The 27,844-nt window shown below is 39.3% G+C and overlaps 1 protein-coding gene across 1 annotated transcript in view; it reads left to right on the top strand.

Annotated features, from left to right (window-relative positions):
* The first annotated feature begins 1,918 nt into the window (after positions 1 to 1,918).
* GUCY1B1 (guanylate cyclase 1 soluble subunit beta 1) overlaps positions 1,919 to 27,844 on the top strand; it is a 33,850-nt gene continuing 7,924 nt past the window's right edge. Inside the window, exons 1-8 of the mRNA XM_072336422.1 lie at positions 1,919 to 2,264; positions 2,574 to 2,647; positions 11,661 to 11,761; positions 12,639 to 12,757; positions 17,508 to 17,705; positions 25,340 to 25,570; positions 26,395 to 26,511; positions 27,296 to 27,429. Coding sequence (XP_072192523.1) covers positions 2,262 to 2,264; positions 2,574 to 2,647; positions 11,661 to 11,761; positions 12,639 to 12,757; positions 17,508 to 17,705; positions 25,340 to 25,570; positions 26,395 to 26,511; positions 27,296 to 27,429 — 977 coding nt within the window. The 5' untranslated portion in view covers positions 1,919 to 2,261. The remainder of the gene's footprint in view (positions 2,265 to 2,573; positions 2,648 to 11,660; positions 11,762 to 12,638; positions 12,758 to 17,507; positions 17,706 to 25,339; positions 25,571 to 26,394; positions 26,512 to 27,295; positions 27,430 to 27,844) is intronic.

The following is a 27,844-nucleotide window of genomic DNA, read 5'->3' as shown; positions in this document are numbered from 1 at the left end:
ATACAAGGACTATGTTGCTTTCAAAGCTGTGCTTCAGCTTTATCAGAAGTCAGCTTGGCATGAACTAAGATGAATTTCAAAGCTTTTTCTGAAATAAAAGCTTGGATTTTCCACTTATGGAATCTGCAAGATGTGGGCCACAAAATTCTTTAGAGGCCTCTTAACACTATTTCTGGTATAAGAATCTGGTGAATCACAGAAGCACAGAATTGTAGGGGTTGGAACGGGATGATCCAGAGATCATCGAGTCCAACCCCCCTGCCAAAGCAGGTTCTCTACACCAGGTCTTACAGGTAGGCGTCTGGTGGGTCTTGAGTATCTCCAGAGAAGGAGACTCCACAACCCCCCCGGGCAGCCTGTTCCAGTGCTCATTATCAGGTATAAGACTTTGTTTGTTTGTTTGTTTGTTTTGTTTATTTTCCCAATCTCATTTGCATGAGTTCTTTGTCAGTCCTTTTCTGTAAAGGGAGAGAATAGAACTCACAGTCTTCTGTCACTCAGCAGCAATTGATAGTGAAGCACAAATAAAAGGGATAATCAGTGGTTCTGGAACCTGTTCAACATCAAGACTCAACAGTTTAAAGATACGTTTTCTGAGTAAAAATGATTAATATTGCTGAAGGAATCTTAAAAAAATAAATGGATTCATATTTCTGCATGATGCAAGTACATGATGAAAAACCCAAATACCAATTCACGGATCATTATGATTTGAAACAGATAAAGGGAATACACCATAATTCAGATTGCTGTCAGTGAAGTCCATTTCCCTAACTGAAATCCAGCAATACCATATAAAGGGTTTTCTAATTCAAATTGACAGTAATGATACAAACTTTAAGAGCAAAATCTGAAGTAAAAAATAAAAATAAAATAAAAAAAAAAAAAGCAACTTAATAAAATGCTGTGGCTTACAGTGGTTGTATATTAACGCAAACCACATTGAAATGAGTGTAAAAGTTTTTGGCCAACCAGTGGCTCTCCCAAAGCTATTGTCTCAGCAACTGTCCTTTAATACAGAATAAAAGGATCCTATGTTGCTTTTTACTTTCCTGGATCTCAACAATTCCCAGATGAAGTCAGCATGTCACGTCAGTTAAAAATGCATATAGCACTTGAAAGGTGCAGCAGCTTTTCTCCTACAGTCACACACTGCATCTCTCCTGGTTTTCTAGTGGCCAACACAGAAAACTCATGTCAAGTAGACAAGGCTTCAATGGAACACAAAGGGGAGAAGATGCCTTCTTGGAATTGTTATGGATAGCTCTTTCTAGAAGGCTTCTCATGCCAGCATTCCACCGCTGTGGCCAGTACCACAATCTCTTGCTCTTGAATACCAAAATGTAGATGGCAGCAAGTCACAAACCAAGTGCACAAGGGACCCCAAATAGGAATGTGATTGCATGCTACAGTACATGAACAGCAACCTTTAGGGAAGTACATCTTGCACAGCCTGAATACGAGTTGTTTGATAAGCATAACACATGCGTCCTAATGCCTAACAACTGGTAGGGCTGGACTTTGAAAATGCAGCCCAGTATTACAACTTGTCTAACATGTAGTGCATCTGTTGACTTAAAGCCTGTCATCCCCTAGGTGAAACCCAATGTTACCTGAAGACTTATCACATAGCCTTGACTCAGCAGGCACCTGGAATGGAAAATAACCCTACTCAGCGAATCACTCGATTGAATTTTTTAATTCAATGTCTTCCAAGCCTTTAAAAAGGGACTGCAATGAAACTGCAATGAAATTGCAATGAAATTAATCGCTGTCGGGCAGAGATTTCGACGGTTCCCTGAGGAAAGAGCATCGGGAACAACAAATGAAAAGAGAGAGAAGGATGGGCGTTCTCATGTTTTGCAGGCATCGCGTCAGCAATAGCTCCGCAGCATTCTGCTCACGCAAGCCTTCCCTTGTCGGGGGTGGCGGCGGGGCGGCCGGCAGCAGGAGGCGATGGTTAACGCGAAGCAGCCGCTGCTTCACTGCAAGCGGCGGTGAACGCCGACCCCCGCACTCCCACCCTCCCGTCCCCAGCTCTCTCCCCGCAGCCACATCCCGCAGCCACATCCCTCAGCCGCCTCTAGTCCCGCCTCTGCCTCCGATTGGAGGAAAGCACGTTGGCCGCGCTCGCCATTGGCTATTAGGGTGACGGCCGCGCTTCCCATTGGCTGTCGGCGGATGCCAGACGGGCCGGCTGCAGGGGAGGTGGCGAGGCGGTCAGGACCTCTCTTCTGCTCGGCGGCAGCGGCGACGGCATCATGGTGAGCTCCGCGGATCCCTCTCCCTGTCCGGGATCCGGGCATCGCCAGAGGGTGGCTGGGATGGTCGGATCGGGCCCAGCCTGGCTCGTGGCGAGAACGGGCTGAAGCAGCCTGTGGGGGTTGAAGCGGGAGGGCGGCTGGGCCCCAGCCGTTTTGGGCTTGGGGCGGGGGTGGCACGGCGGAGTGGCCGCTTCCCTCGGCGGTGAGGGGCTCCGGGGTGGGCTCGTCGGGCCGGTGTCATGGGGGTCCGTCCGGTGTCGTGGGGGTCCGTCCGGTGTCTGACCGCGCTGCCGCCTTACCCTCCCGCAGTACGGGTTCGTCAATCACGCCCTGGAGCTGCTCGTCATCCGGAACTACGGGCCCGCTGTCTGGGAGGACATCAAGTAAGTCTGTCTGTTTGCTTGTCTGCCTTCCGTGGGACCTGCTTTCTTGGGTCCAACCCGTGAGATACAGCAATGGCCTTCTTCATTTTTAAGTAGTGATAAATTATGGGGCTGGGATTTCGTGCATCTTCATGCTGAGACTGTTGTTTGTGCTGTTCATTTATTTACCATAGATAAGTAGTACTGGTACATAGCCACAAGTATAAGATGTATTTTAAAAAGACGAGTGGTTACACTAATATTGTAAGGCCTCAATATACTACATAGTTAGATGACATAGCTTAATGTGATCTTTTGATATTGTATGTTTTAAGGGAGAAGCTGATTATCTAACTTGGAGAAGGCAGCCTTCTTCCAGTTGAATGTTTTCTATACTGTTTTATCCAGTTTATTTTGGGACAGTTTTAATTGCCAGCACAGCTGTCTTATTGATCTGACACAATTTTTTGGGTACCCTTGAGTAGGAGGTTTTTGTGACCACGATGGTTGTTTTTTTTTCACGAATCCATTCATTGAAATGGATTAATCTTATCAGAGCATCACAAAACATTGGTTGAAGGGGCATCTGGAGGTCGTCTAACCCACTCTCTGTTCCAGCCAACACTGTTGACTAAACAGGGTTTAGCTGTCTTTTTTATCAAGCTATGCCTTTGAAATCATCAGAGATGGAGAGTCCATAGTTCTGGTTCAGCAAGTAGCCACTGTTCCGTTCCAGGGATTCCAAGGCTGTTGATCTATAAACTGTACTTTGCAAATGTAGTCCAGTGGACTGCATGGATGTCTTCACACATCCTACTTCTCATTTTTGCACATGCTTACTGTGGAGCTGAACATCAACTAAAGCCTTTGGTCAGCACTACTCAGGCAATGTTTTGGAAGAATGTAATGGAAAGGTATGAAATGTTTGACTAACTCTTAGCTGTGTAAGTACAGGAAGCTGATGGGTCTTGCTTCTGTCTTTCAGTTGGGAAGCCTTGTCTTGTAGCGTTCAGTAGTCAGGCTCTGCTCTTAAAGAGAAGATGGCTTTCTGGAAAGAACAGTATTGTAACAAGGGAGCCAGCTGGGTAGTGAAGTATTTACATGAGTACAATGAATGGTAGTGAGCAATGTGGAGAGCAAAAGGCAGTCACTTGTCCTTCCAGGAAAGAAAATGTTGTCACATTCAAAACCTTGTGCATTGTCAGCTACCAAGCATCTGAGCTTGTTCACTCATCAAAATGTGCTATAACTGTCCTGTAATGGTTAAAAGGAGCTGGGTAATTATTGTGGCATAGTTATCTTTGAATAACGTAAGCAGAAATCTCCTTTCATAAATTCAGCTTGGGTTCAGCTGCAGCGATAGAAAAACTGTTCAATGTATGGTAGCAAAGTTAATGACATAGCTGTCATTTTCCTTTAAAAAAACGTACTAACATGGTGGCATGTAAAGGCTGTGAGAGCTGTGTTTTGGCCATTGAAGTCCTGAGTACCTCAAAAGAACAGTGCCTGTCTCAAACTGGGCATCCAGAATTCATGAAGCCTTTTGACCATTTTGTTTGTTACATGTCATTATTTTCTGCTCTGTGGCAGTGCCATAATTACAACCTGCCTGCCATGGGGGGGTCACCAACCACCAGACCAGGATGCCCAGAGCTGCATCCAGCTTGGCCTTGAATGCCTCCAGGGATGGGGCATCCACAACCTCCTTGGGCAACCTGTTCCATTGTGTCACCACCCTCTGAGTGAACTTCACTCATGTTACTATGAACCATACTTAGGTATCACATATAGTTAAAGTGTTAGATAGTCCTTCCATTTATTTTTGGTGGTGTTTCTCAGCAAGGGTTAATTTGCAACAGAAGCTTGCTCCTAAACTCCTTTTAGACATCTCACATGTACATTTGGATGTGCCTAGCACTTAACATTGGTTGTTTTATCATTTTAATGCCTTTGGGATTTTTCCCATCTAATTGTTAGATTTTCTATTCCTTTCTTATGCACTTCTCATCCAAGAACTGTAGAAGAAGTCCAGGTACCTTTCAAGCAGGTTATGGATTTTACCATGTAGACATATATAACTATATATCAGAGTGCTGGTAGTGACTTCATGTGAATCTTCTCTCCTGCATTGTTGAGCTGCAGTGAGCTTGCTCTGTATGTGCCTTTCCCAATCCACAACGAATTTATTACAAAGAATAGATGATTCTCCTTGGGCCTGAAGGTTATGATTCACAGCATTTATAGAGTCAGTTCACTGCATTTGATGCTCCTTCAGATCCCCACAGCAGACGGATCTGGATGGAGGTCAGGATTTTTAACTGTGCGGATGCAGAGTTCTATAATTAATCTGGGAAAGGCCTGGCTAAAAAAGAAATAGTGCCATACTATGGAATATGATGTAAGTATGCAGGCAGTATCTCTTTAGGTACTTTGCAGCTTTCCCAGAACGGCGAATTGCTTTTAGATCTGTCATGATACCAGGTGTTATAAACATATCACTCACTCTTATAAATGATATTTTTAAAAGAAATGGTATTGCAAATACCATTTCTTTTAGTCCACTTATGTAAAAGGAAGCAAAATGTTTCTAGCTTTGTGTTTTTTCATAATATTTTTAGTATTTGTATTAGTAACAAAAAACTTGGACGTTTGTTATCTGTATCTTCTAGGATTATCTTGTTTGGAAAACCTACATTAAACATTCTCATCTCCAGCCTGTAAAACTGGGAAATAGCTCAGAGCTCTGAAGTCTATAAATATACCTATTTACTTTACCCAGGACGTCATTTTCCTGGACAGATTCCCATTTTTTTTCCCCCTAATCTTGTAACTTAATATAATTTATGTTTTTCCCAGTTGGCTGTTTAAAATATCTCTGGCCCGTGCATAGCATGTGCAAGTCTATTTTTTTTTTTTCAATTGAGGAGACTGGGAATATTGAATCAATATTTTAAATACATTAAGCAAAGCGTCTTTGTGAAACACATGGAAAAGGATAAGCATTTTGAAAACACAAACCACATGTTAAGTACTGCAATGAGTGGTGAATTTGTAATCCTAATGTAAGAGAGGTGCAAAGGTGATGATTCTGGTTTCACCAGTACCTTCTTTAGCTCTGACACACGTAATTCTGTTTCACAGTGTTTCTCTTGGATTGCAGTTAAGCTCAACAAACCCTTATCAGTGAGATCAGAATCACACTAGGTTTCTAAGTGCAGAAGTGTTATTTTGTCATTAAGATTGTTTTGACTGGTCTCTTCAAATTAACGGGCACTTTTTCCATCCTTGGTATGCCAAGAATAGTTAAGCACAATGGTGGCACAAGTCCCAGAAAAAACAATGCCTATCATGGAAGAAGTCCTAGAGGTGGTCTTCAAAGTGGCTGCTGTTGTGATGTGTTGAAGGTGACACACCCAGAGCATGCTTTTAAGGCCAGAGTTTGATAGGAAGAATTCCAGTTACAATTCTGATTTCTGAAAGTGTTTCTTACTGTTGTTATTTTAAGTTCCAGCTTTACAACTAACTACAGAGGTAGAATAGCAAACTGCATGAATTCTAAAGTTCTGGAATCAGCAACCTTCTACTTGGTAATGATAGATTCAAATCACTTTTAATTGCTACATTCTGACAGCAGAAATACATTCAAATCCACTTTGTGCAAGTTATACTACATAAGTAAAAGATGTACCTGGGACCAAGCTGAGATGGCATCTTGTCCTACTATGTCACCTGTAAGATCTCTTGAGAGAGCAGAAAGAGAGCCTTAAAACAACTAAAACCAGAAAGTATTTCCAGCGTTTCCAAGAACTTAAAGATCAGCAATAATAGCAAGTTTTTTCCTATGCATTCAAATGAAAAATACCTGTAATTAGAGAATTAGTTGTTTTTTTTTTCCATACCATGTCTTTTTGAGGGTTTCTTTTTTCAGTTTGAAGACCATGAGTGAAAGAAAAATGTGCAACCTGTGGTTTAACAATTTGTAGTGCAAGATCTGTTCTCGTTTTAAAAACAGTTTTAGCCTGAATATTTGTTAGCGCTTAGCGTCTCATTCATCTCTGTGAATTATTAACATTGCCTTTGAACATTAGCACTGATTTTTCAAATGCTAAACTAGCTTCACAATGGAAAAGACTTTCAAAGGGCCAATTGTACACATGTAGGGTTGCCTGTGCCACTGTTCCAAGCTGATAGACCAGCAATTTGAGGGTGTTAGCATGACCGATAGAGGAAAAGCTGCTTCAGGACTTGAGCCTGCTTTGATCAGCTCTGTAGTAATTTTTCTGTGGGCCTGAATGATGTCAATGTCAAACCTGTACGTAGGAAATGTCCTCAAATAACTGTTGTTTTCTGTGGTGCGTTTGTTAAGATTGTTTTTCCCCAAGTTTTCCACAGATTAACGTGACTTATGTAAATATTCTGGAGGAAAACACATTTTAGGAAAGCCTAGGCTGGAGTCTTTGTTCCCCACAATTGGGATAGCTCTGTGTAATCATTCAAAATTAGCCCAGAGGGAATAGAAGGGCTTCCAGAGCGTAGCTGGTAGGACAGATAATGCGGGATGTAAGTTTTGAACCATGAAATAGCAGATCTGGTGTGCTAACAACAGAAGTCAGTTCAGGCAAGAGCATCAGACCACTGAGATTTTTTTATGTTTTTGAGCATATACTTATCGGGTAGTAAACCCTTCTTTTGCCTCTAGAAATGGAAATGAGACGTTACTTGTAAATCATGCTCTATTTTACATAGAAATTATTTTGAAAGGAAGGATGTGTGAAAGTTAAAAGCTTGCTACTGTAGTTCTGCTGCCTCATTAAAGATTTAGTAAGAAAAGGAATTGGGAATTTGCCAGGACTTGTTGCTTTTGGTTCATTTCCAGTTAAGCCCTTAAGAAATTTACCATGTTACTGCTGCTAATAATTCTGTGATCAAGCACAAGAGTCTGCAGAGATTGTCTGGTAAAAAAAAAACAACAACAAAACAAAAAACATCTGAGAGTAAATACTGCAGTAAAATGTTTCAAGGGAGGTGCTACGGTTTTTCATAAGGATGTGAATTATGAAGTTTTGTATGAAATACAGCCAAGCAAATGGGAATTCTGTACACTGAAGGTGGCCGTTTCATATTCCTGTTCTAATCCCTGCTTGGGAACTACTTGTCAGCCAGGAGGAAAGCTGTTCAGATGAGAACAATTGCAGCCTTCTGGTTTTTTAAGGTTCGCACACTGATTTGTAGTCACACCTTGTTCTGCACAGGCAGGTTTGTTTTCATACGTGATACTCATAGGTTGTGGAGTAAAAAGAGCTGTATCTCGCTGGAGGAATGATAGCTGATGGCCAGCCAACCACAATGACTTCAAAAAGCTGACAGTATGCTATCATGGTTATCATATTTCTTCATATCACTCTTGCCATAGAAGCAGCTCCTTGGTGTGAATGCAGACAGATAGATAGGGTAATCAGGTAGGGCTCAGGCATTTGGGTGAGAAAACTACAGTCATGGGGAAACCACCTGGTAGTTGCCCCATCACCTAAATGAATGTTTGAATGGCTTTGTCCTGTTTCCTAGACTGCTAGCATTCACGTTGTGTTTACCCTCTCTGGTGCTGATAGCTGTGATGCTCTGCTGCCTAACAGTGTTATTAAAGGACCTGCAATTTTGCTGAAGAACAAATGCCTCTGTAAAAATGAGTGTTGTCATGTTGCATTGGCCATTGGTGATAAATGTACAGCAGCATTTCTTTATCATGTGAAGCTTTGAGGATAATCAGTTATTTCTGAGAGAAAGACTTCATCAAGTTCTTGTGGCTGTCAGGTTACCAAGGGAAGCAGAAAGGCTTCAGAAATCCAGTTGACTGCACTGGGGACAGGAGACAAGGCTTCAGCTGATGTCACTGAAGTGCCTGTTGTTCTAGGTGTACGGCAGCTTTTGTGAACTGATAAGGGAGCAGATTGGGTAACCCGTCTAGCAAAGAAAAAGCACAACAGCCCAAACTCTCTTCCTTTAGTTTAAGCTGCAGGTCATTGCTTAGCCATGCTGGATGCTCGCCTCCTCTGCTAAGTTTTATCTGCTGGGGGGTGGAGAGCTCTTGCACTCTCAGAAGGGTGTCCTTAAAGAGCTGCCAGCTCTGTTCTGTTCCTGTGCCCTTAAAGATATTTTCCCAGGAGATCCCACCCAGCAGTTCTTTGAGCAGCCGGAAGTTTGCTCTCCTAGAGTTTGGGGTCCTGTCTTTACATTTTACCAGGCCTGCATTCCTCCAGATTACAAACTCCACCAGGGCACAATCACTGCAGCCCAGACTGCCTCCAATCTTAACCTCTCTAATGCTCTGCTCCGCATCAGTAGTCACCAGGTCCAGTAAGGCTTTGCCATGGGTCAGTGCATCTAGTACCTGGACCAGTCCTCAGCAGACTTCAGCAGTCTCCTGGATTGTCTGCCACCTGCTGTGCTGCTATCCCAGCAGATATCTGGGTGGTTGAAATCCCCCATCAGGACAAGAGCCTGCCTCCTGCAATTGAAGCAAGAAGGCCTCATCAGCAGACTCCCCCTGATGAGGTGGCCTGTAGCAGACCTCAACCACTAGATGCCCTTTACTGAGCTGACCCCTGATTTTCACCCATAAGCTTTCAACCTGGTCATGGCTGTTACTTAGACACAACTCTTTGCAATCTATCCTCTTCCTAACATAGAGGGCAACTCCACCTCTCTCCTACTGTCTGTCCTTTCTGAAGAGCATGTAGCCCTCAATCACAGTATGCCAGTAGTGAGATTCATCCCACCATGTTCCCACTATAGCAACCAGATCATAATTTTCCAAGCACATCATGGTTTCCAACTCCCCCTGCTTATTTCCCATGCGGCATTCATTAATGTAAAGACACTTCAGCTGTGCTTTCTGGCACATTACCTTTCAAGATGGACCTTCCCTCAAACCTCTGTTTTCACCCACTGCTTCCTAGAGGGACATGAGAAGGTTTTGGAGGGGGGATTGGCAACATTACCTCCTCGAAGGAGTTTTAAGAAGATCATGCAGGAATTTCTCACGCAGAAAAACTTCATCCAGTGGCTTTTACAAGTATGCAGTGCTTTAGAGGATGTTCATTGCTTTTTCAGATGTGTATGTTTTTCTTTGTGGTTTGACTGGGAACAGAGACTAAGTGAAGGCACAGTGTGCATCCGGGACGTGGGAAAGTTTGCTCACCCTTGTGCAAACTTCTCCCTAAACAGCATTTGACTTCCAGTTGCATACCGTGTTAGGGGAATCAAAGAACCAAGATGATTTTTTCTCTTCCTATTTCAGTTCAGTAGTTAGCAAATGTAAACTTCACTTTCTCATTTTTGACTGATCTCATATGCTTCAGGACAGCGTTGCCTGCTAATAGCCCTAGCTCTCTTCCTACTTAGGGAAAGATGGAATCTGTGTTGTATCAGCTATTTTCAGGAATCAGTGGGACTTGATAGCCTGCGGGCTGATTTGAAGTCCTCAGAGAATGGCTGAAGGAGAGGATCAGAAGAATGAAATGTGAAAATAAGAGTCACAGGGGACTGTGTGCATACAAACCATTTCTCTTGCTTTTTTATTAATGCACTATTTATTGACATAATGAATAAATCATTGCAATAATTATTCATAAAAAATAATACCATCCTTTATCTTTTTCGTGTCTGTTCTTTCATTCCTTTTGTGAACAACATCTTGAGATTATTAATATTTTTTCACGCCATTACTAACAAAAGTTGTTCCTTCTGCATCCATTCTATAGGAATTTTAGTCTCACCCAAACACTGCAGCCTCATTTTGCTGCTTTGGGAAAGTTGTTTCACTTGTTTTCAGCTCATAATGCCCGTTCATACACGTCATAACAAAGCAGACAGATATTTTAAATACAAAAATAATCTAATACTAAGTGTTTGATAAATGGTAAGAATGCAGTGGGCATGATTAAAGCAAGAAGCAAATAAAGGATTTGAAAATAATGCATTCTTGACTTCTACTGATAGTGGACAGATTGTCAAAGACTTATAATTATTCTCTGGAGGGTTAACTGACCATTAATTTCATTTAGATCAATAGAGTAATATAATAAATTGGAATCGGGCCTTATCAGCGGTACCATTTGTTATCTATCAGTTTTAACACAAATCAGAATAGTTAATCCTCAGTCTTCTCTCTGTTGAATAATGCTGAGAATATTTCTGTGTTTGTATGGATGGGTTATTCAAGTGAAACAGTAAACTTGAGTTGTTATGTGGACATTATTTGTTTGTTTGATTTCATTTTTGAAGTAGGTAATGCTGGCTCTATAGAACTAGAAGTTAAGCTTCAGTTAAGGAATTTTGTTCTGATTGGTGAACTGTTATATGGTGGTAAAGACAAAGATTTCATTGTAAAAGATGTTGTAGGATTTTAGACAGTAGGTTTAAAATCCATTTTTAAAGGTTTAAAATTCTTCCGGTGATTGTTACAAGTCTAGAGCAGTTAGAATATTGGCTTTTAAGCAGTATGTTTCCATTCTATCTTAAGAAGCATTTCTGTCTTACTGTAGTAAGAGCCCTTCATTATCACTGTGCTAATAAATGTTCCTTGTGATTTGTTTGATTATTAGAGAAATAATTCTTTCAGGGGTTAGTTGATGAGTATCTCGATTCATACGGCACGCCTAGTTTTGTTAAAGAATGAGATCTTTTTTTGATGCCTTTTCTATTCCTGGATATTTCCCTTTTTAAAATACAAATTCTATCTTTATTAGTTCTGCAACTTTGTTGTGAGGCTCTGTACCAAAAAGTTATGTTTATTTTACCCCAACTAATTTCATTTAGTATTTTTGAAGCATAAATGGTCATAAGATAGTGGTGTTGTATCTTAATTACCCTGAGGTGTGAAGCAGTTGTATTTTTAGCTTTGCATATTACGTACATTCCTTAGTGTATAATTTGCAGACTTGCATTATTTATAAGAGTAATACCAAACAATGTATAGCCATTTTGCAGATTTGGTGTTTCTCCCTCATCCAGAAATGTTTTATTTCCTTTATAGGAAGGAGGCACAGCTGGATGAAGAAGGACAGTTTCTTGTCAGAATAATATATGATGATTCCAAAACCTATGACCTGGTTGCAGCTGCAAGCAAGGTTCTTAGTAAGTAGTATGGATATCTTCTTTGACCACTCATTATATGTAAGACTGAAAAACACCAACAACGGGAAAGTCCACGCAGCATAGAGAAACAGGACTTAGCACAGAGGATGTGAAACATTATAATGGTCAGAGATTAAAAAAAATAGCAGCAGAAAGGATTTTATTGTTATTTATTTATCTCAGATATTCCTTTTATTCCTTTAAGTGATTGGTATTACTTCCAAGTAATATTCTAAGTCATAGATACATCTTAAATTGTAGCAATATATCTAATCCTCAAAGCATCATCAGTGTTACAAAATGGTCATGAAGTAACAATGTATCACTGTAACAACCTTGCTAATGCACCCAGATTTCAACCACTGCTTTGGCAGCAGTCCACGCCTTCTGCATCCTCTGCTGAGCAAAGATGCTGAGTTATGAAGTGATTTATGACACATCTTATTTCATATCTGCTGTTTATTTGGGTAGCATTCATTTTCAGTAATTGCATCACCGTCCTGTGGTTTAAAAGGTATGATTATTCCCATCAGCTTTCTTTTATCTGCAGACCCATACTAGTTGTCATGTTGAATTGATGCAGCTGATGTACTTTCATGCTGTTGTAAACCAGAAGTAGCTCCCCAGATTAAGGTGTTGCTGAGTTCCTTTATTTGCAAGTACTGCTTCCTTATCTGTATCAAAATCTAAACTGCTATGCATAAGCAAAATGCATAAAGATAATCTGTAAATCCTCCTGAAATTCCTGTATTTGATATGCATTGCTTGTTTATGCACTCTGACTCTTGTTGTCCTCGTATTCTTGGCCTTCTGGATCTGGGTGCAGTTTAGATACTGTTAATGTGTGAACTGAAGCACATTTTCCTGTTTTTACTAGATCTGAACGCTGGCGAAATTCTTCAGATGTTTGGGAAGATGTTTTTTGTGTTTTGTCAAGAATCTGGCTATGATACAATTCTGCGTGTTCTGGGATCAAATGTCAGAGAATTTTTGCAGGTAAGACTTTTATGCCAAAATGTAGGCACAGGGGACCAGACAGAAGTAGGGTCAAGCCAGCAGGTTAGGATGGAATGTAGAAATAAAAGTTGTACTGTGTAGCTTTACAATTATTTGTGTAGAGGTCTATGGAAGATGTATGCCTTGGTATTTGTATTCTTTAGAGCTTTTTTCTGCCTAGCATTTTTGGCATTGCTGTTCTGTATCCCTCTTGGTTAATATAGTCTTCAGTTACCTCTTGAAGTACTATTTTTCGCTTTGAACAGTCCTCTTTGTTTGATTTCATGAACAGTGAGTTGAGAGGGCAGGTAAGCTGGCATTCATGGAAGCAATCATACATCTGAAATTTTCATTGTAGCTTCAAATTAAAAGTTAAAACAGGAGTTTTCACAGGTAGCAAAAGTATGGAGTACAAAAGACGAGAAAAAAACACCAGACTGCCTGTACATGTTAATTAAAAGGGCTTTATGTTGTTCATATTAACAGAAAATGTGGTCTTCAGACCTGTAGGATATTTCTCATCCAAAGTTCTCTTTGACTGATTATAGATAGTTGTTATTTATAACTGTACGTTATGTACAGGGCTAGGGCTCATACACAGCTTGTTTCTAAGATAGGGAATTGTTTTTGTATGTCAGCTGAGGATGGGATAGAGCAGCTGTTCTTTTTTTTGTGCTTTCCTAACTTCAGAACATTGTGACATTGTGCTGTAAACCAAGACAAACTGGAAGTAATTTTTCAGTAGCATGGAAGAAATGTAATGACCTCTCTGAAGTGTGATTTCCAAGTGTAGCAAAGATGGGCATCTGTTTTTTGTCACTTAGAAGTTATTCACTTCAAATACAGTTTCGTATTTGTTATATAGATCACTCCAAGGGTGAACTATGTGCTGTAATGAGTTTTAAAACATTGAACTGATGAAGGTTTCACAGGAGATTGCCCACTAGCTATGTCAAAACTGTATTGATTTTCACTGGAATTTAGCAGCATTTTGTCATCTTTTCCCTTAAAATTCTCTCCAGTAATAGAATGTGAAAAGAGCAAAGTGCCTGTTTTGCTGAAATACTGTGGTATTTACTTGTGTATCTCATTACTTGCTCTGAAACCTGTAGTACTGCAGAGCATCCTGAACATATTCATCACAGACTTCTTTTACAAATCTCACAAACTGTAGTTGCTGGGCAAAAAGACAAATTATGTGTATGCTCCATCTGATGCATACCAAATGTGCAGTCTGTATACCACTGTCTGTCTGTGGGTTTGGACATCCATAATATATTATAGCTCAATCCATAGGCTGCCTTCAAAGGAAGCATATAGATCAGTGTAATTTTTAAAGATGTACTGAAATTATGGTTAGGGTTGAGCAAGAATAGAAGACATGAAAAAGAGATACAGCTATCCAATTCCTCCATCACTTTGAGTACACTTTGTTAGTCCCGTTCTCTTCCTTCCTCTCCTTGCCTTTTCCATCCAGTATCCTCATCTTTCTGTCCCATAATATGAATAATGATGGACGCGTTTGTAGTACATACCAAACCCCTGCAAAAGTACGAACTGCATACATTTATATTCTTGTAATTAGAGTATTTTAGGCTGTTTTGTTTGCATTTCAGTGCTAGAAGATGATGTTAGTTATTATGTACTCCTGTAAATTCAAACAAGACAGATGTATCAGTAATTGTGCCCACAGTGTGCTTTCCAGCTTTTAATTATTATGGAAAATCAACATTATCCATGATTTATTGTTTTTGCAGCTTCTAACAGACACATTAGGTCAGGAAGCTTATTTATATGCTCACTAAAATAGGTGCAGATTGAGTTTGATATGCTGACTTCTTGTCAGATTCTTAAAATACATCGTGTGATTCCAAAAGAACTTTTTGAAACCTGTATTAAGCCCAGGAATGTTTGAAAATTATAGAGGGCTGCAGGTTTTTTAAGTGTGTGAAAATAAATCTCATGTTTATATTCTATTTTCCTTGACATTTCGGAGAGAATTTAGTTTATTCATAAATGAAACACAGACACTTCAGGCTTCAAGAAAGAGGAAGAAGACAGCACAACCAAATCTAATATTTATACTTTCTAGAAAAACATAGGGCTGGAAAAATTGCAAATCATATTGAAAGAAGACACTGTACTGAGAGGGAGCAATGTGAAAAGATAAAACCTCCTAAGCAACTAAAAGTGTGTTTTTGTTATATCCAGTAGCTTCCTACTGTAAGAAAATCAAACACTGGAGTAGCGATTAGTTCTGTCTCAGGTAGGAGGTCACTTAGGTGGCGATTTATTTGTTCGTCATTTCAATGCTATAAATTTAAGGGGATCAATTCCTCTCATACAATACTTTCCACATGCTCTGTACAGCAAAGAGCTGAACAGCATGTCTTTATATTTCAGGTGCCAGTCATAACTCTTTAAGACTATCTAGGATCTGTCTGATTTATTATTACTGTCCATGCTCATTCCTGCTTGGAGATCCTTTCATGTTTCACAATGGGGTGAACAAGCTCTAGAGTTAGTGTCTCTGGTAGCAGCACAAGCTCTGGCATTCATCTGAGTAATCTGGTAACCAAGAATTCAGGTAGAGAACTTAACCAATTATTACCTCTATCTGACCACTACTCTGGCCTACAGCAGGTGGACAATCTAGGAAAAAAAGACAAGGTCTTCTAGGCCATTCAGTTTAGGATGGGTCAAACACAAGGAAAAATGGGGTTGCTGTTGGAAGTGACAAGTGATGTGATATCTAAATGACAGGCTGTCGGAGTAATTTTGATGCCTGCATCTGGATGCACATCTCTACTGCTTCTCGACTGCATATAATAAGTGTTTTGCTCACTCTGTAGTCTGTATGCATGGGGGAGAAAAGATGCAGTGGATACTTGAAAGCTGCTACAATACATTCTGGACAGGTCCCCAGCTCAAAATGATTGGAGGTTCAAGAGCAAATTACATGGATTCACCTTTGATGTTTCTTGGACAAAGTCAGTGATGATGTGGTATTACGGTGGGAAAGCGGTCATTCACAATGAGGCTACCATCATTTCTTAGCAATGCTTGTGCCAGACTTAAATGTTCATAATGAGACAGCCATACCAAAAAATGCCGTGCTTAACTTCTTCTGGAAATATGTTGATGACTGTAGAACTTGATAGTTTACCCTCTATTTCCATATAAAGAGTCTTGTTTCCAAAATAATTCTCAGCTGGTCCATTAGTTTGTTTACCAAAAACACAGTTCTTAAGGCAATTAAGGAGATTCAGGAGCACTTCCTTGGAGTCAGCTCTCACTCTTTTCTCATCCAGACTCTCTCACAACCTCTCTTCCAACTTAATTGTCTTGAACCCCATAATAATCAGAATTTGCCTTCAAACATTTTTCTGCTGTTTGCATCTGAATACTCATTAACAGCTGGAATAAACTGACTCCCTCACTGTTGCCTCTTCAAGTTTTAGTTTGGAAGTGTTGATATAGCAACAAAAACACGAGTTTAAAACAAACTAAAAAACTGAAGGAGGAAGTTCCAGTCTGGGTACATCCTACAGAATTCATTTCTAAGAGTCTCATTTCCTCTGGAAGCCTTCCAGGAGAAGAAGCAGCTGTTTAAGTGCTTCACAGCTCACATGAAAACAAGTTCCGTATGCTTCCATGGATTTGATGATTGACAGATGCTCCTGAAAGGTGGAAAACGGGCCAGCCAGCACACTGAAAATATTTTCACCTCACTTTCCATTGTGCTAGAAGAAAATATTCAGAATCTGGTGATAGCAGTTGTTTGGGGGACTGGGAGAACTACGTTTGAAATATATGGTAATGATCTGGGCTTAGGATGTAAAGGAAGTGTGTATGTTTTACAACAGATAAATAATTATTTAGGTTGCAACAGTGTTTAGCAAACCAGATTGCTTTTTGTGTATTGAATACTTTACAGTAAATGGCAAGCTGGAGCCATGGTAATTGCTTCCTAAACAAAGTCAGAGCTGTCACTGTATTCTTAGTGTGGCTTTGATCTCTTTGTTCTCTTTGTTATCCTCATTAGATATGCCTCTCAATTTCACATTTAGTTTTCCTCTCCAGATGTCAATTTGACTTGTTAAAATTTAAAAGTAAAATACTTAAGATGTCAAAGACATCAGTTGAAAATAAAAAAGACCTTTTTTTCCCTTTCTAGACATTTTCTGAAACATTTTTACAGTAGCCATGTTCCATGAATCCTGTTGCTGTTTTTTTTCTTACTCCTTATTCTCAAACATAGTCTGTATTTGAGGTCAGGCCCTGCAAACTTGGGCTGACTGTTACAATAATAGAAGTAGCCTGTTGTTTCATTGACAACAGAGGAAAGACTGATGTCTATAAAAGCACACTTATTTGTATTTGATGCCTTAATTTAAATATATAGGGGCTTGAATTTGGAAGGGGTGCAAATGAATGCACTTTGGATTTGAGAAACACATACAGTCTTTAATCACCAAAGTTTTGAAGCACAGCATGGATTCTTAGATTTAGAGTAATTTTTTATAGTGCTAGTTTTGCTGCTGTTTGTGTCCAAATGTTTTCACAGTAGATGAAAAGAACACCTTGAGCTACCTGAAATGCTGAGGGCTGTTTTAGAAGTAGTACAAGTGCACAGAGAGTGTGACCAACAGAAGAAGGGATGGGGTCAGATTAAGCAAGAAATGTACTTATTTTGTTCAGAGGTAATAAGTGAATGTCTTATAATCATGTTTTAAATTTCTTCTTCTAGAACCTGGATGCTCTGCATGACCATCTTGCTACTATTTACCCAGGTATGCGAGCCCCTTCCTTCAGATGCACTGATGCGGAGAAGGGGAAAGGACTCATTCTGCATTACTATTCAGAAAGGGAAGGTCTACAGGATATTGTCATTGGAATCATCAAAACAGTAGCTCAGCAGATCCATGGTACAGAAATAGATATGAAGGTAATGCCTGAAGAGTTGTTCACATTTAAACGTTTATGTCATTAGATAAAAGTCAAGAAAAGTGAAGTGATAGCAAGCGGTCACTGTAATTGTTGCTGTCCTCTATAAAACGATGGCTTTAAGTACTGAATCAAGAAGAGCCACTGTTGTTTGAGCGGCTTGAAGGACAGGTCAGTCATGGGCTGAGAAGGCCAGCATTAATTTGCAGGCAGACCCAGTCAGGAACAATTCAAAACAATTTCCCATTGTTCAAAGGAGAGGACATATAGAAACTAGGCACCAAGTTACTGGGGATGCTTTTTCCACTTTATTTTAACCATGGCTTGTATTTCTTATTGTCTGCTGTCTGTTCTGTGAGAACAGACATTTTTCTTCATATCCTAGATTCATCTATATCTAAACTGCAAGGTGGGTGTACAGTGATTATGCCATGCTGGAGGGTGGAGTTCTCCTTCTGGCCTGCATTCCAGGTCCTTCCCAGGCAAATATATGTTTGTGGTTCCTATACTACTACAGGGTGGGAATGTGGCTGGATAGGCAGCTACAGCCCCAGAAGTGGAAAAATGTTCCTCAGTTACTCAGTTTATGTGATGAGTGCGTAATAAGTCACTTGTGAAATGGGAGACTCCTGTTTTGAATCAATGCAGAGTAACAAACAGATTTAATTCATCAGGCCTTGCATGTGTATCTGTATGAACGCAGAGTGTGATCTAACATGTGGTTAGCTTCAGGTATATTGGCTGAAACCAACAATATAAACACTTCTTGGCATTAGAAATGTAACAACTCATATTAAATACTTTACATGATGTAGAAAAGAATCTAAATGTGTACAACAAGCTTTCTTTTTTGTTTCAGCTATCGCTAAGTATTCTACTTCTCTAGCAGAGTTACGTCGTATAATTCAGCTAAAGTAATAATGTTTTGTTTTAGCATTAATCTGGCTAAAGCCTAAAATAAAAAGAATGCTTCAATGTAATGTTCGTTCTGTTATTACTGTAAAGTATTTTTGTTTAATTATTTTCTTGCTAATGCAAGAGATTTACAAAGGCTCCCATGACAATGGTAGTTACTACTGCTATCCTTTGCCTTTCAAGCTTCTTGTTATAAGCTAACTCAGGTTTATAGTGAATTGCTTTTGTTATATGGTGATGATGATATACTTAACATCCTTTATTTAAATTCTGCTTGGTAGAAATCCATATTTACAGCAGGTGTTAGTAGTCAGGGAAGGATGCAGCAAAATTAAAACATTCCTCTTTGTAGATCTCTGTTTATTCCAGCTTCTTCTGCTGTGTTCCTTCAGCTGTTATGAAGCTATAAAATAAACTAGATGGAGGAAGTGAACTAAGTTCAAAATAACATTTGTTTTTTCTGGGTTATTTTTACCTGTATCTGTTCCCTTATGGTATTTGGTTTTCTTATGTATCACAGAGAGTTCTGCCAGCATAATCGCAGGGTTGTACAGAGACAAAAGTGATCAGTGGGGCAGGGGATAAATCCAGGGTATGCAAAACAGCTACCAGAACAAACTTTTGACAAATTGTGTCCTCAGTCTGAATGTTACTTTCTTGGGAACATTGCATTGGAAAAAGACCAATGCTAATGCTCAGCTTGGTGTTCATAAGGACCTTTTCAGCTGGGCAGTCCTCAACATATGCAGGTACATAAGATTACTGATTCCCAGGTGTAGAGTTTGTACTTTGATTTGTTGCACGTGATTAAGTTTCTGTCAGTCAGTTCAGTCTCTCTGCATGGCAGTGTGACTGTCTGGCATATCAGATACTCTTCCCCGCTTTATATCATCAGCAGCCTAGACCCATCATCCACAGTATTAATGAATAAGTTGAATAGGATTGGATCCTGTATTGATTCCTGGGGTATGTGGCAGCCCAATCCTATTCTGTTAGCTTGTTTTTCAGATATTCCACAACCCTGGAATGAATTTGTAGGTATTTTCAGTATCTGCTGTATGGGGTGCAAAAAGAAACTAAGTAATTACATGGTCACATGAAGCAAAATAAATATTGAAGAAGAATACATTGTGACTTTTGTTTCCTAGATTATTTCTTTGGTTGGAAAAATGGCCAAATAGAAAAAAAAGAATGTTTAATTTTACCCTCCTTCTGCAGATTTAACCAGAGCTATTTTCTGTAGACATGCATACATAGGAACGCATGTTCTTGTGGTATACAGTAGCTCTTCTTCCAGAATGACATCCTTCAGGAAACGTGCCTTTTAACATCTGAGGTATGTGTATGCTAAAGGCAAGGAAGAAAAAAGGTCTGATTTTGTCTCTGTTAAACTCTGTTAGTACCAAAAGGAGATTTTGACTTGGATTCACAGTTGCAACACAATAGACCAGTGAAGCTGAGCTTGACAATAGTCAACTGATTAATTTAAATCCAGTTTGCTTTATCTTCCCCTATACTGTAATCCATTTTAGCTAAATAGAGTTAAGAATATAATTGTTTGCAGTAAGCACTGTCCTAAGAATTGTTCCTGACTTTGAGAACGCACGAAAAATATTCATATTCTGCCTGTCTCAGTATAAGAACTAAAAATCTTCATGTTGCTGGTTGCTGACATTCACATAAGATCTCTATTGGAAGCCTTCTGGCTGTACCTTCTCTTGCTTCACTTGTCAGAGGTTGTTCACGTATAAAGGTGAAGGTGAAGTCAAGACAGAGATTCTCTCAGGGCTACAAATGATACAGGACGATGAGGAATGTTGGAAAATCCTACAAAGCCAAAAGAATATGGTGGGAAAATGGGCTTCTGCAGTTCTGTTATAATGGAAGAGCAGATTATCAAAATCTGACTTTTAGACTGTCAGGAAAAATGATTTACAGCAGCAAATGAAACGAAGCCAGAAAATTCTTGTCAAGGTGGTAATTTCTAACTGTCATTACTAGCGACAATCCAAAAAGCAAAGCCAGAATGTGACCTGCTGGGGAGCTGACCTAAAACCTGGCTGGGTACTTGTCATTGAGAACAAGCAATACTAAGTCATATATTAAAAGGTTACCTGTGTATGAAGATAAGGAAATCACGGAGCATAATCAGCCTCTAATTATGATGCAAGGGCACCTGGAAACTTCACCAGCTCAAGACTCAGAGGTTCAGTGAAGTGAGACAATCTGTGCCTCAAAACCAACTACCAGATGCAGACATCCCTTCAGTCTTCACCTCAGATGTGCAAAGCTAACAATGGTGCCACTTCCACACTTAATTGATTTGCCTCAGGACCTCCCTGGAACAGCTGCAGTGAAACTGATCAAGTAGCATTGCATGGTCAGTTCTGATCAGAAGGGATCAAGAATTTCGTCCTGTATTCAGTGTTAAATGGCAAAAACCTGTATTTATATTCAGCTTTACAATGCAAAGGGAAAACATCCTGTCCAAGAACATTCTGTCTCTTCCTGATGCTGCAATACAAGTCTATATTGTGGATCTGCTTGTAACTGTGTCATTTCTCGCAGGAGTATCACTGGAAGTTTTAACAGATACCAAGTGTTCAGTATACATACTGTAACACAGTGATCCTACTTTATTAAATATCTTGCGTGAAGGTCACCAGACAAACCACAGAGTCATTTTTAAAAGAACTGCTTTTTGAATTGTCCCTCTGAAATATTAGTGTGACTTTTCACTTGGCTACACACAACATTTTTTTGAAAATACATCTTCTGAAAAGCACAGGTGGATAATCAGGAAGATATTCTCTTTGAAAACAGCAGAGAGATTTTTCCCCTCAGTTTTTAACTGCTGTTACTATGGTGATTGTGCTCTTATACGTGGTGAGCTGATGTCACTTCAGCTAAGACAAGAGATGAAGGGAAAAGAAATAGACTTGATTCCTGGCTTTGTCAGTTCTGTCACTGAACTTTCATTTGTCAGACGTTTAATAGAGGCTTCCTCAGTAATATTTAAGTGATGCTGAAATTCTGTGGCTTGCAAACTAGGCTGGCGTAATGAGACAATGGGAGAGTTCCATCCTAGTTAAGCTTATTTCATAGATTGTAGGGCAGGTCATTAGACCAAGTAAGTATCTAAAGAAATAGGCTGGACTTACAGAAGTGAAAGGAAAAAAATGTAATGTGTTAAGTTATGGCCAGAAGCACTGGTTTTAAACTTCCTGACAAATATAAGTCCCAGCTATTCAAGGCAACATGACTAGAATTTAGTTACTGTGGATATCACTATAAGTCAAGAACACGCACAGAGGATGTATTTCTGACTAGATAGTCTGAGTTATTCTGTGTAGTATCTCGTTAGCTCATTTAGGATGGCTTCCATCTTCTAGGATGGCAAAATACGTACATATATGTTGTCCCAGTTTCAGCTGGAACAGAACTGATTTTTTTTCTTCAGAGTGTCTGATACGATGCTATGTTTTGGCTTTAGGAGAAAAACAATGTTGATAATGTATTGGTGTTTAGTTGTTGCTGAGCACCGCTGCACAAGCAAAGGACATTTCAGGATTTTGGCTTCTTATACTATCCTGCCAGCAAGGGTGGCTGAGAGGGCACAAGGAGCTGAGAGGGTAAAGAACCAGGACAGCTGACTTAAACAGTTCAAAAGGATATTCTGTACCATAAGACATCATACCAGAAAAAAACATGAAAAACTGTGGGGAATTGGCTCCCACTGCTGCTTGGAGGCTGGATAGGCATTAGTCAGTGGGTGGTGAGCAATTGCTTGTCTGTCACTTGTTCTGTACATATATGTGTGTATGTTAATCTAAGATGATCAGAGGGCTGGAGCATCTCTCCTACAAAGATAGGTTGAGGGAACTTGGCTTGTTTAGCTTGGAGAAGAGAAGGCTCTGGGGAGACCTCATTGTGGCCTTCCAGTGCTTGAAGGGAATGTATAAACAGGAGGGGAAATGGCTGTTTACAAGGGTGGATAGTGATAGGACAAAGGCAAATGGTTTTAAACAGATGGGAGATTTAGGTTAGATATTAGGAGAAAATTTTTCATCATTTTTCAGTGGTGACACACTGGAACTGGTTGCCCAGAGAGGTGGTGGATGCCCCATCCCTGGATGCATTCAAGGCCAGGCTGGATGTGGTTGGCAAGCCTGCCCTCGGCAGGTGGGTTGAAGCTGGATGATCATTATGATCCTTTACACCTAAGGACATTTTGCCATTCATTCTATGAGCTTATCTTGATGCCTAGGAGTCTACAGTGTTGCAGATGGACTTGAAGATACCCGGGAGACTTGCAACTTTGTACTGTTACTGACACAGTGACAGCAACCTTTATCCATACAGGTTAGGCACATAGTATATACTGGGTGGTGACAGTCTTCAACCCCATGCAAGCTGCAGTAACTGCAGAGGGTCATATCAAAGCATGTAGCTGTCCTAATTTAATGTTGTTTCTTGTTTGCTTGTTTGTTTTTAAACTAACACTGGAGCTTTGTTTATTGATGTATTATTCATTCTAAGAAAAAAATAAGAGTAGCAATGGAAAATTACTTTCTGTGCTGCATGGTAGCAGAAAAAGAACTGTAAGTAAAGGTGCAGCATGATAACAAAGTACTAGTATGCACTGACTAATATGGTCATTAGGTGATGATATTAATTTCTTTGAATGGTCATGTACTGTCAATATTTCCTGAAAAATAATGGATTTTTAGAACTTGTACGACTGCATTCCTGGATGGTGAAGCTTTTTTATCCAAATTATGCATTTTTTACTGGCAAGAACAACTCTGTGAAGTAAGATCGAAGACTAGAAATCATCTGTAAACATAAATCAGTTTTAGCGATAGTTCTACAGAATATGAAAAAGGTTACTGTATATAATCTCAGCTATCCCTTGGCGATAATAATAGTAATAATGAAATAAAACCTGTAAGTGTGCTAATGTGTGAGGGGAACATAAGAACTAAGATGCTAACTGCATTTTATCAATCTTCAGTATGGCCACAGTCTCTCTCAATTGCAGGGATAATGATTTAAATGAAGAGGAAGACATGGAAGACCCTTAAGCTGTGAATTCAGAAGAAACCTAGGATACCATCTACTGTGTTCTGCTTTATTAGATAAACCCATGTAATTTATTTTCTTCAAATGACCTCTGTATACTCTTCCTGTGGCTTACCCCTTATTAACTAATAATTTCCCATTTCTCTTTGCTACACACTGCCACGTGGATTACCAACAGAGCAGAATTTTTAAAAGAAAGTAAGCATTATCATAATTAACATTTGAACTTGTTCTTGCATCCAGCTTCAGGTACCTGCACTGGTTGGTAAATGGTAGGCTGATCTTTCTCTAAGTTACACGCTCAATAGAAAAATTAGTGCATCAAATTATATAGAGCACTTAAATTAGGTTCCTACTCTCATTTGCCCACCAGAAGAGCAAATCTATATTTGAATAGGGGATTAAGGAACACCACCTTCTTAAATTAAGCCTCATTTAGCAATAAAATTTTGTGTTGCTTTATGCTGCTGCATGTAAATAGGAAGAAATAAAGTATCATCACTCCCCATGCTAGCATGGCCGACAGCTGTGGACGGGAAGCGTTTGAAAGTCTAAACATCAGTGTTTGTGCATACCTACTTTTTATTTATTTATTTATTTTATTATTACTGTTTTTCTCTGTGACTCGGTAATGTGTAAAAGGCAGAATTAGGATGCATTAGGGATTTTAAGAAGTCTTTTTTTTTCTTGCTTCAGTAGGTTTAGGATCAGACTTTAGATGGAAGTAGAATAAGGTGCAACGTGTTCCCAAAAGTTGCTGTTTAACAGTACTGTATAAATAGAATTGTTCTGTTCCAGTCATTAAACCTAATTAGACTTGAGAAGAGGTGAGTTTGGCCTCTCAAGATAAATTGTGCTATTCTGTTTATTATTAGCTTTAATTATACTACAGCTTACGACTCCCTGGAAACAAAATAATCCCTTTTAATTTTGTCTTTTTGACTAACCTTAATAAAATTACAGAAGCTAAATGCTGCATTCAAGACCTTTATTTATGATTTTGCTGATGTAAATTTTCCTGGAATTTAATACAGAATGTAACTCAGAGAAGACTGTAACTGCTTCCAGTTTTATTTTTTGAGCATGGTCTTGTGGTCAGCACTGCTTGCTTGGGCAAGAGCTGTATGTTTAGACCTCTGCTCCCTTTGCTACTCTTCTGGCTGGCTATGACATGCCCACCCTCTGGTCAAGCACTGTTTGCTGTTACATTGCAGGCCTTGCAAACAGCTTTCATTAAAATAAGGATTAAGGTGCCTCATGAAATTCAAGACTTGCAACAGGCCCATTCGTGGAGAGGAAGAATCCTATTGTGTGACACATACCAATGAAAGCAAGCATAATCTGAGCCTGAATCCCCATTTCAGGATGTGCATTTCACTCAGGCAACGTAGATATCAGCGATGTATTGTTCATGCAAAGAGCAGCTGCAGCTAAGCAAAGGAATAATTCTTCCCTTGGAATTAAAAAGACTTTCTAAAACAGACATACTTAATTAGGATACAGAATTTTTCAAGATACAAATGCTGTTCTTAGATTTCTTTCTGGTCTAAATGCATCTCTTTCTTCATAGTAGCATTCTGGTTAATACTGAAAAGTAAGGTTTTTAGTCTTTCAACTTTTCCTTCTTTTTTTTCCTAGGTTATTCAACAGCGTAATGAGGAATGTGACCACATTCAATTTTTAATTGAAGAGAAAGAATCTAAAGAAGAGGACTACTATGAAGACCTTGACAGATTTGAAGAAAATGGTACCCAAGAGTCTCGCATCAGTCCGTATACTTTCTGCAAGGCTTTTCCTTTCCACATAATATTTGACAGAGATCTGGTGGTCACACAGTGCGGCAATGCAATATACAGAGTCCTTCCACAGGTTAGATGATTCTTATGCATAAATTGTAATGGAAAGTTCTTATACTAGATCGTGCAGGTGTTTTCTGGGGGGTTGTTTTGTTTCTTTGTTTGTTTTCCCCCATAGATTAATAAAACAGGTTTAGGATTTTTTGTCTAGAGAACATCCCCATGTATAATATTTCTTGTATTGTGCTCTCGCTGTTTGAAAAAGAACTTTGAAAAATAGCCCTTAACTTGCAACAGCTCTGTTCCTTAAAGATCATATTCGTAATGTGAAGTAACAGAACAAGGAATATGCTCGAATGGTGAATACTTTTCTTGCCTTTTTCGTGTGTGTGTGATTTCCTTCTGGATTTTGCAGAAAAAAAAAAAATTGAAAGAAAAGCTTAGTAAATTCTTCTCAAAGTCATTCACTGAACAGCTGTAACTGTTGAGCCTACTGAGGGTGGCTATCGGGATCCTTATGACCAGACAGCTCTTTAGAGAAAATGGTTTATCGTTGAAAAGAATGTTTGAGGGACAGTATTTATGAAAACACTGAAAAGCCTTTTTACTCATTTTTGTGGCGGGGATACTTTGGCAGATAATGAATATGAAACAACCTAACACAATTTTACAAAGTCATCTTGCAGGCTAGAATTGCATTTTGAAGCCAATGATACTTCTGAGGTAAAATCCTCAATTTAAAAACCTTGTGTTCTAATGAAGAAATGCATAAAGTATATATTCTCTTCCATTCAGCACTGTAATTTAAGCAAATTGAATGTAATTATTCCATGTATGCTTTTATTATAACATAATACAATTGTTTCTTTCTTTTTGTGTTTGTTTTTTAAATTTCAGCTGCAACCAGGAAATTGTAGTCTTCTGTCAGTGTTCTCCTTGGTCCGGCCTCATATTGATATTAGTTTCCATGGGATCCTCTCACACATCAATACAGTCTTTGTACTGAGGACCAAGGTAACTGGAAAATATTCACTTGGCATTTCTATAATTAAACAGGCTTTGGAGAGAAAAGAAGTGTGGGAGAAGCAGAAGTCTTCAGAGAACATTCTTGCATAGTAGTAAGCTTGATTCCTTATCAATCTTAGCCAAGAAAAAAATCACAGGTCTGAATTCAGCCTGTTAAATTGACTTAACTGCTAATCAGGAGTGGTGAAGTACATTTATTTCTCATCTGAGGCTTCCCTGGCAAGAGACCAAACTCATATGTGGCATTTTACTGAAGGAAAGGAAGGGCATTTGCACTTAGTTTTACTTCATTGTGACAAGGGAGGCAAATATGAAATGTGTTACCATTTAGGCTGATGTATTCATACACAGTTCTATGTCCTTCTCTCTTGAGAGAACAGGAGAGGGGATGCAGTCAGTATGAAACAATGAATGTGGAATGTAGAGTTGCACCTACTGTGCCAAGGAACTTCCTGAGAGAAGCCAGAAATACTTCTTAGGAATTCTATGAAGTTCATAGAATAGACAATCCTTTTGTCAAACTATTGAAGAAAACAGGAAGTTATGAACTTGAAAATAGGAAAGATGCCATGATTTGTATTTCTGAGGCAGAAAATCAGTGTTGAAGTGAGGACAGTGTTTGGTGTTCAAGTGATAATCGTGTTTTAAGATAAGATGTAACTGTTTCAGACATCATGATGACCTTCGTAGCGAAGACATTCACACAGATGTTGAGAAGTAACACATGTACCAATGCAATGATAAAATAATTGTAATTTTTTTTTTTCACCAGGAGGGGCTGTTGGATGTAGAGAAGCTGGAATGTGAAGATGAGTTGACTGGCACAGAAATCAGTTGCTTACGCCTGAAAGGGCAAATGATCTACTTGCCTGAAGCAGATAGCATTCTCTTTCTTTGTTCACCAAGGTACTCTAAACAATAAGAGTTGTATAATACTGCTTTTCATTGTACAGTTAGTGATTTTATGAATATCTATGCAAGTAATTTTACAGAGATTAATTGGCTTGGGTATGGATTTAATTGATTTTGTTGTGTTTATACCAAAAGAGGGAGGAACATTTGAACATTTGAACTTGGATGGTTATGAAATAATTCAGTATAAGCACTGGGATGCTCTGGCTTAGCTTGGACAAGTGAAACTACCTCTATTCAGCAACGTTTGGCAAGTCTCAATGTTGGTTCCTATTCTGAGAATGCTGAGATGTCACTGATTTGGTTTCCTGTATGGATTCGTATATTTTTTTTTTCAGTAATTTTAGTGTAATAGAGCAGCGATGTTTATGAAGAGAGTGTTTGGAATTTGGGATTGAATGGAGAGCTT

The sequence above is a fragment of the Excalfactoria chinensis genome, chromosome 4 (genome assembly GCF_039878825.1).
Source record: "Excalfactoria chinensis isolate bCotChi1 chromosome 4, bCotChi1.hap2, whole genome shotgun sequence".
NCBI classification, from domain to species: domain Eukaryota; kingdom Metazoa; phylum Chordata; class Aves; order Galliformes; family Phasianidae; genus Excalfactoria; species Excalfactoria chinensis.
Note: the sequence above shows the minus strand (reverse complement) of the source record. Positions and strands in the feature narration are given on the sequence as shown.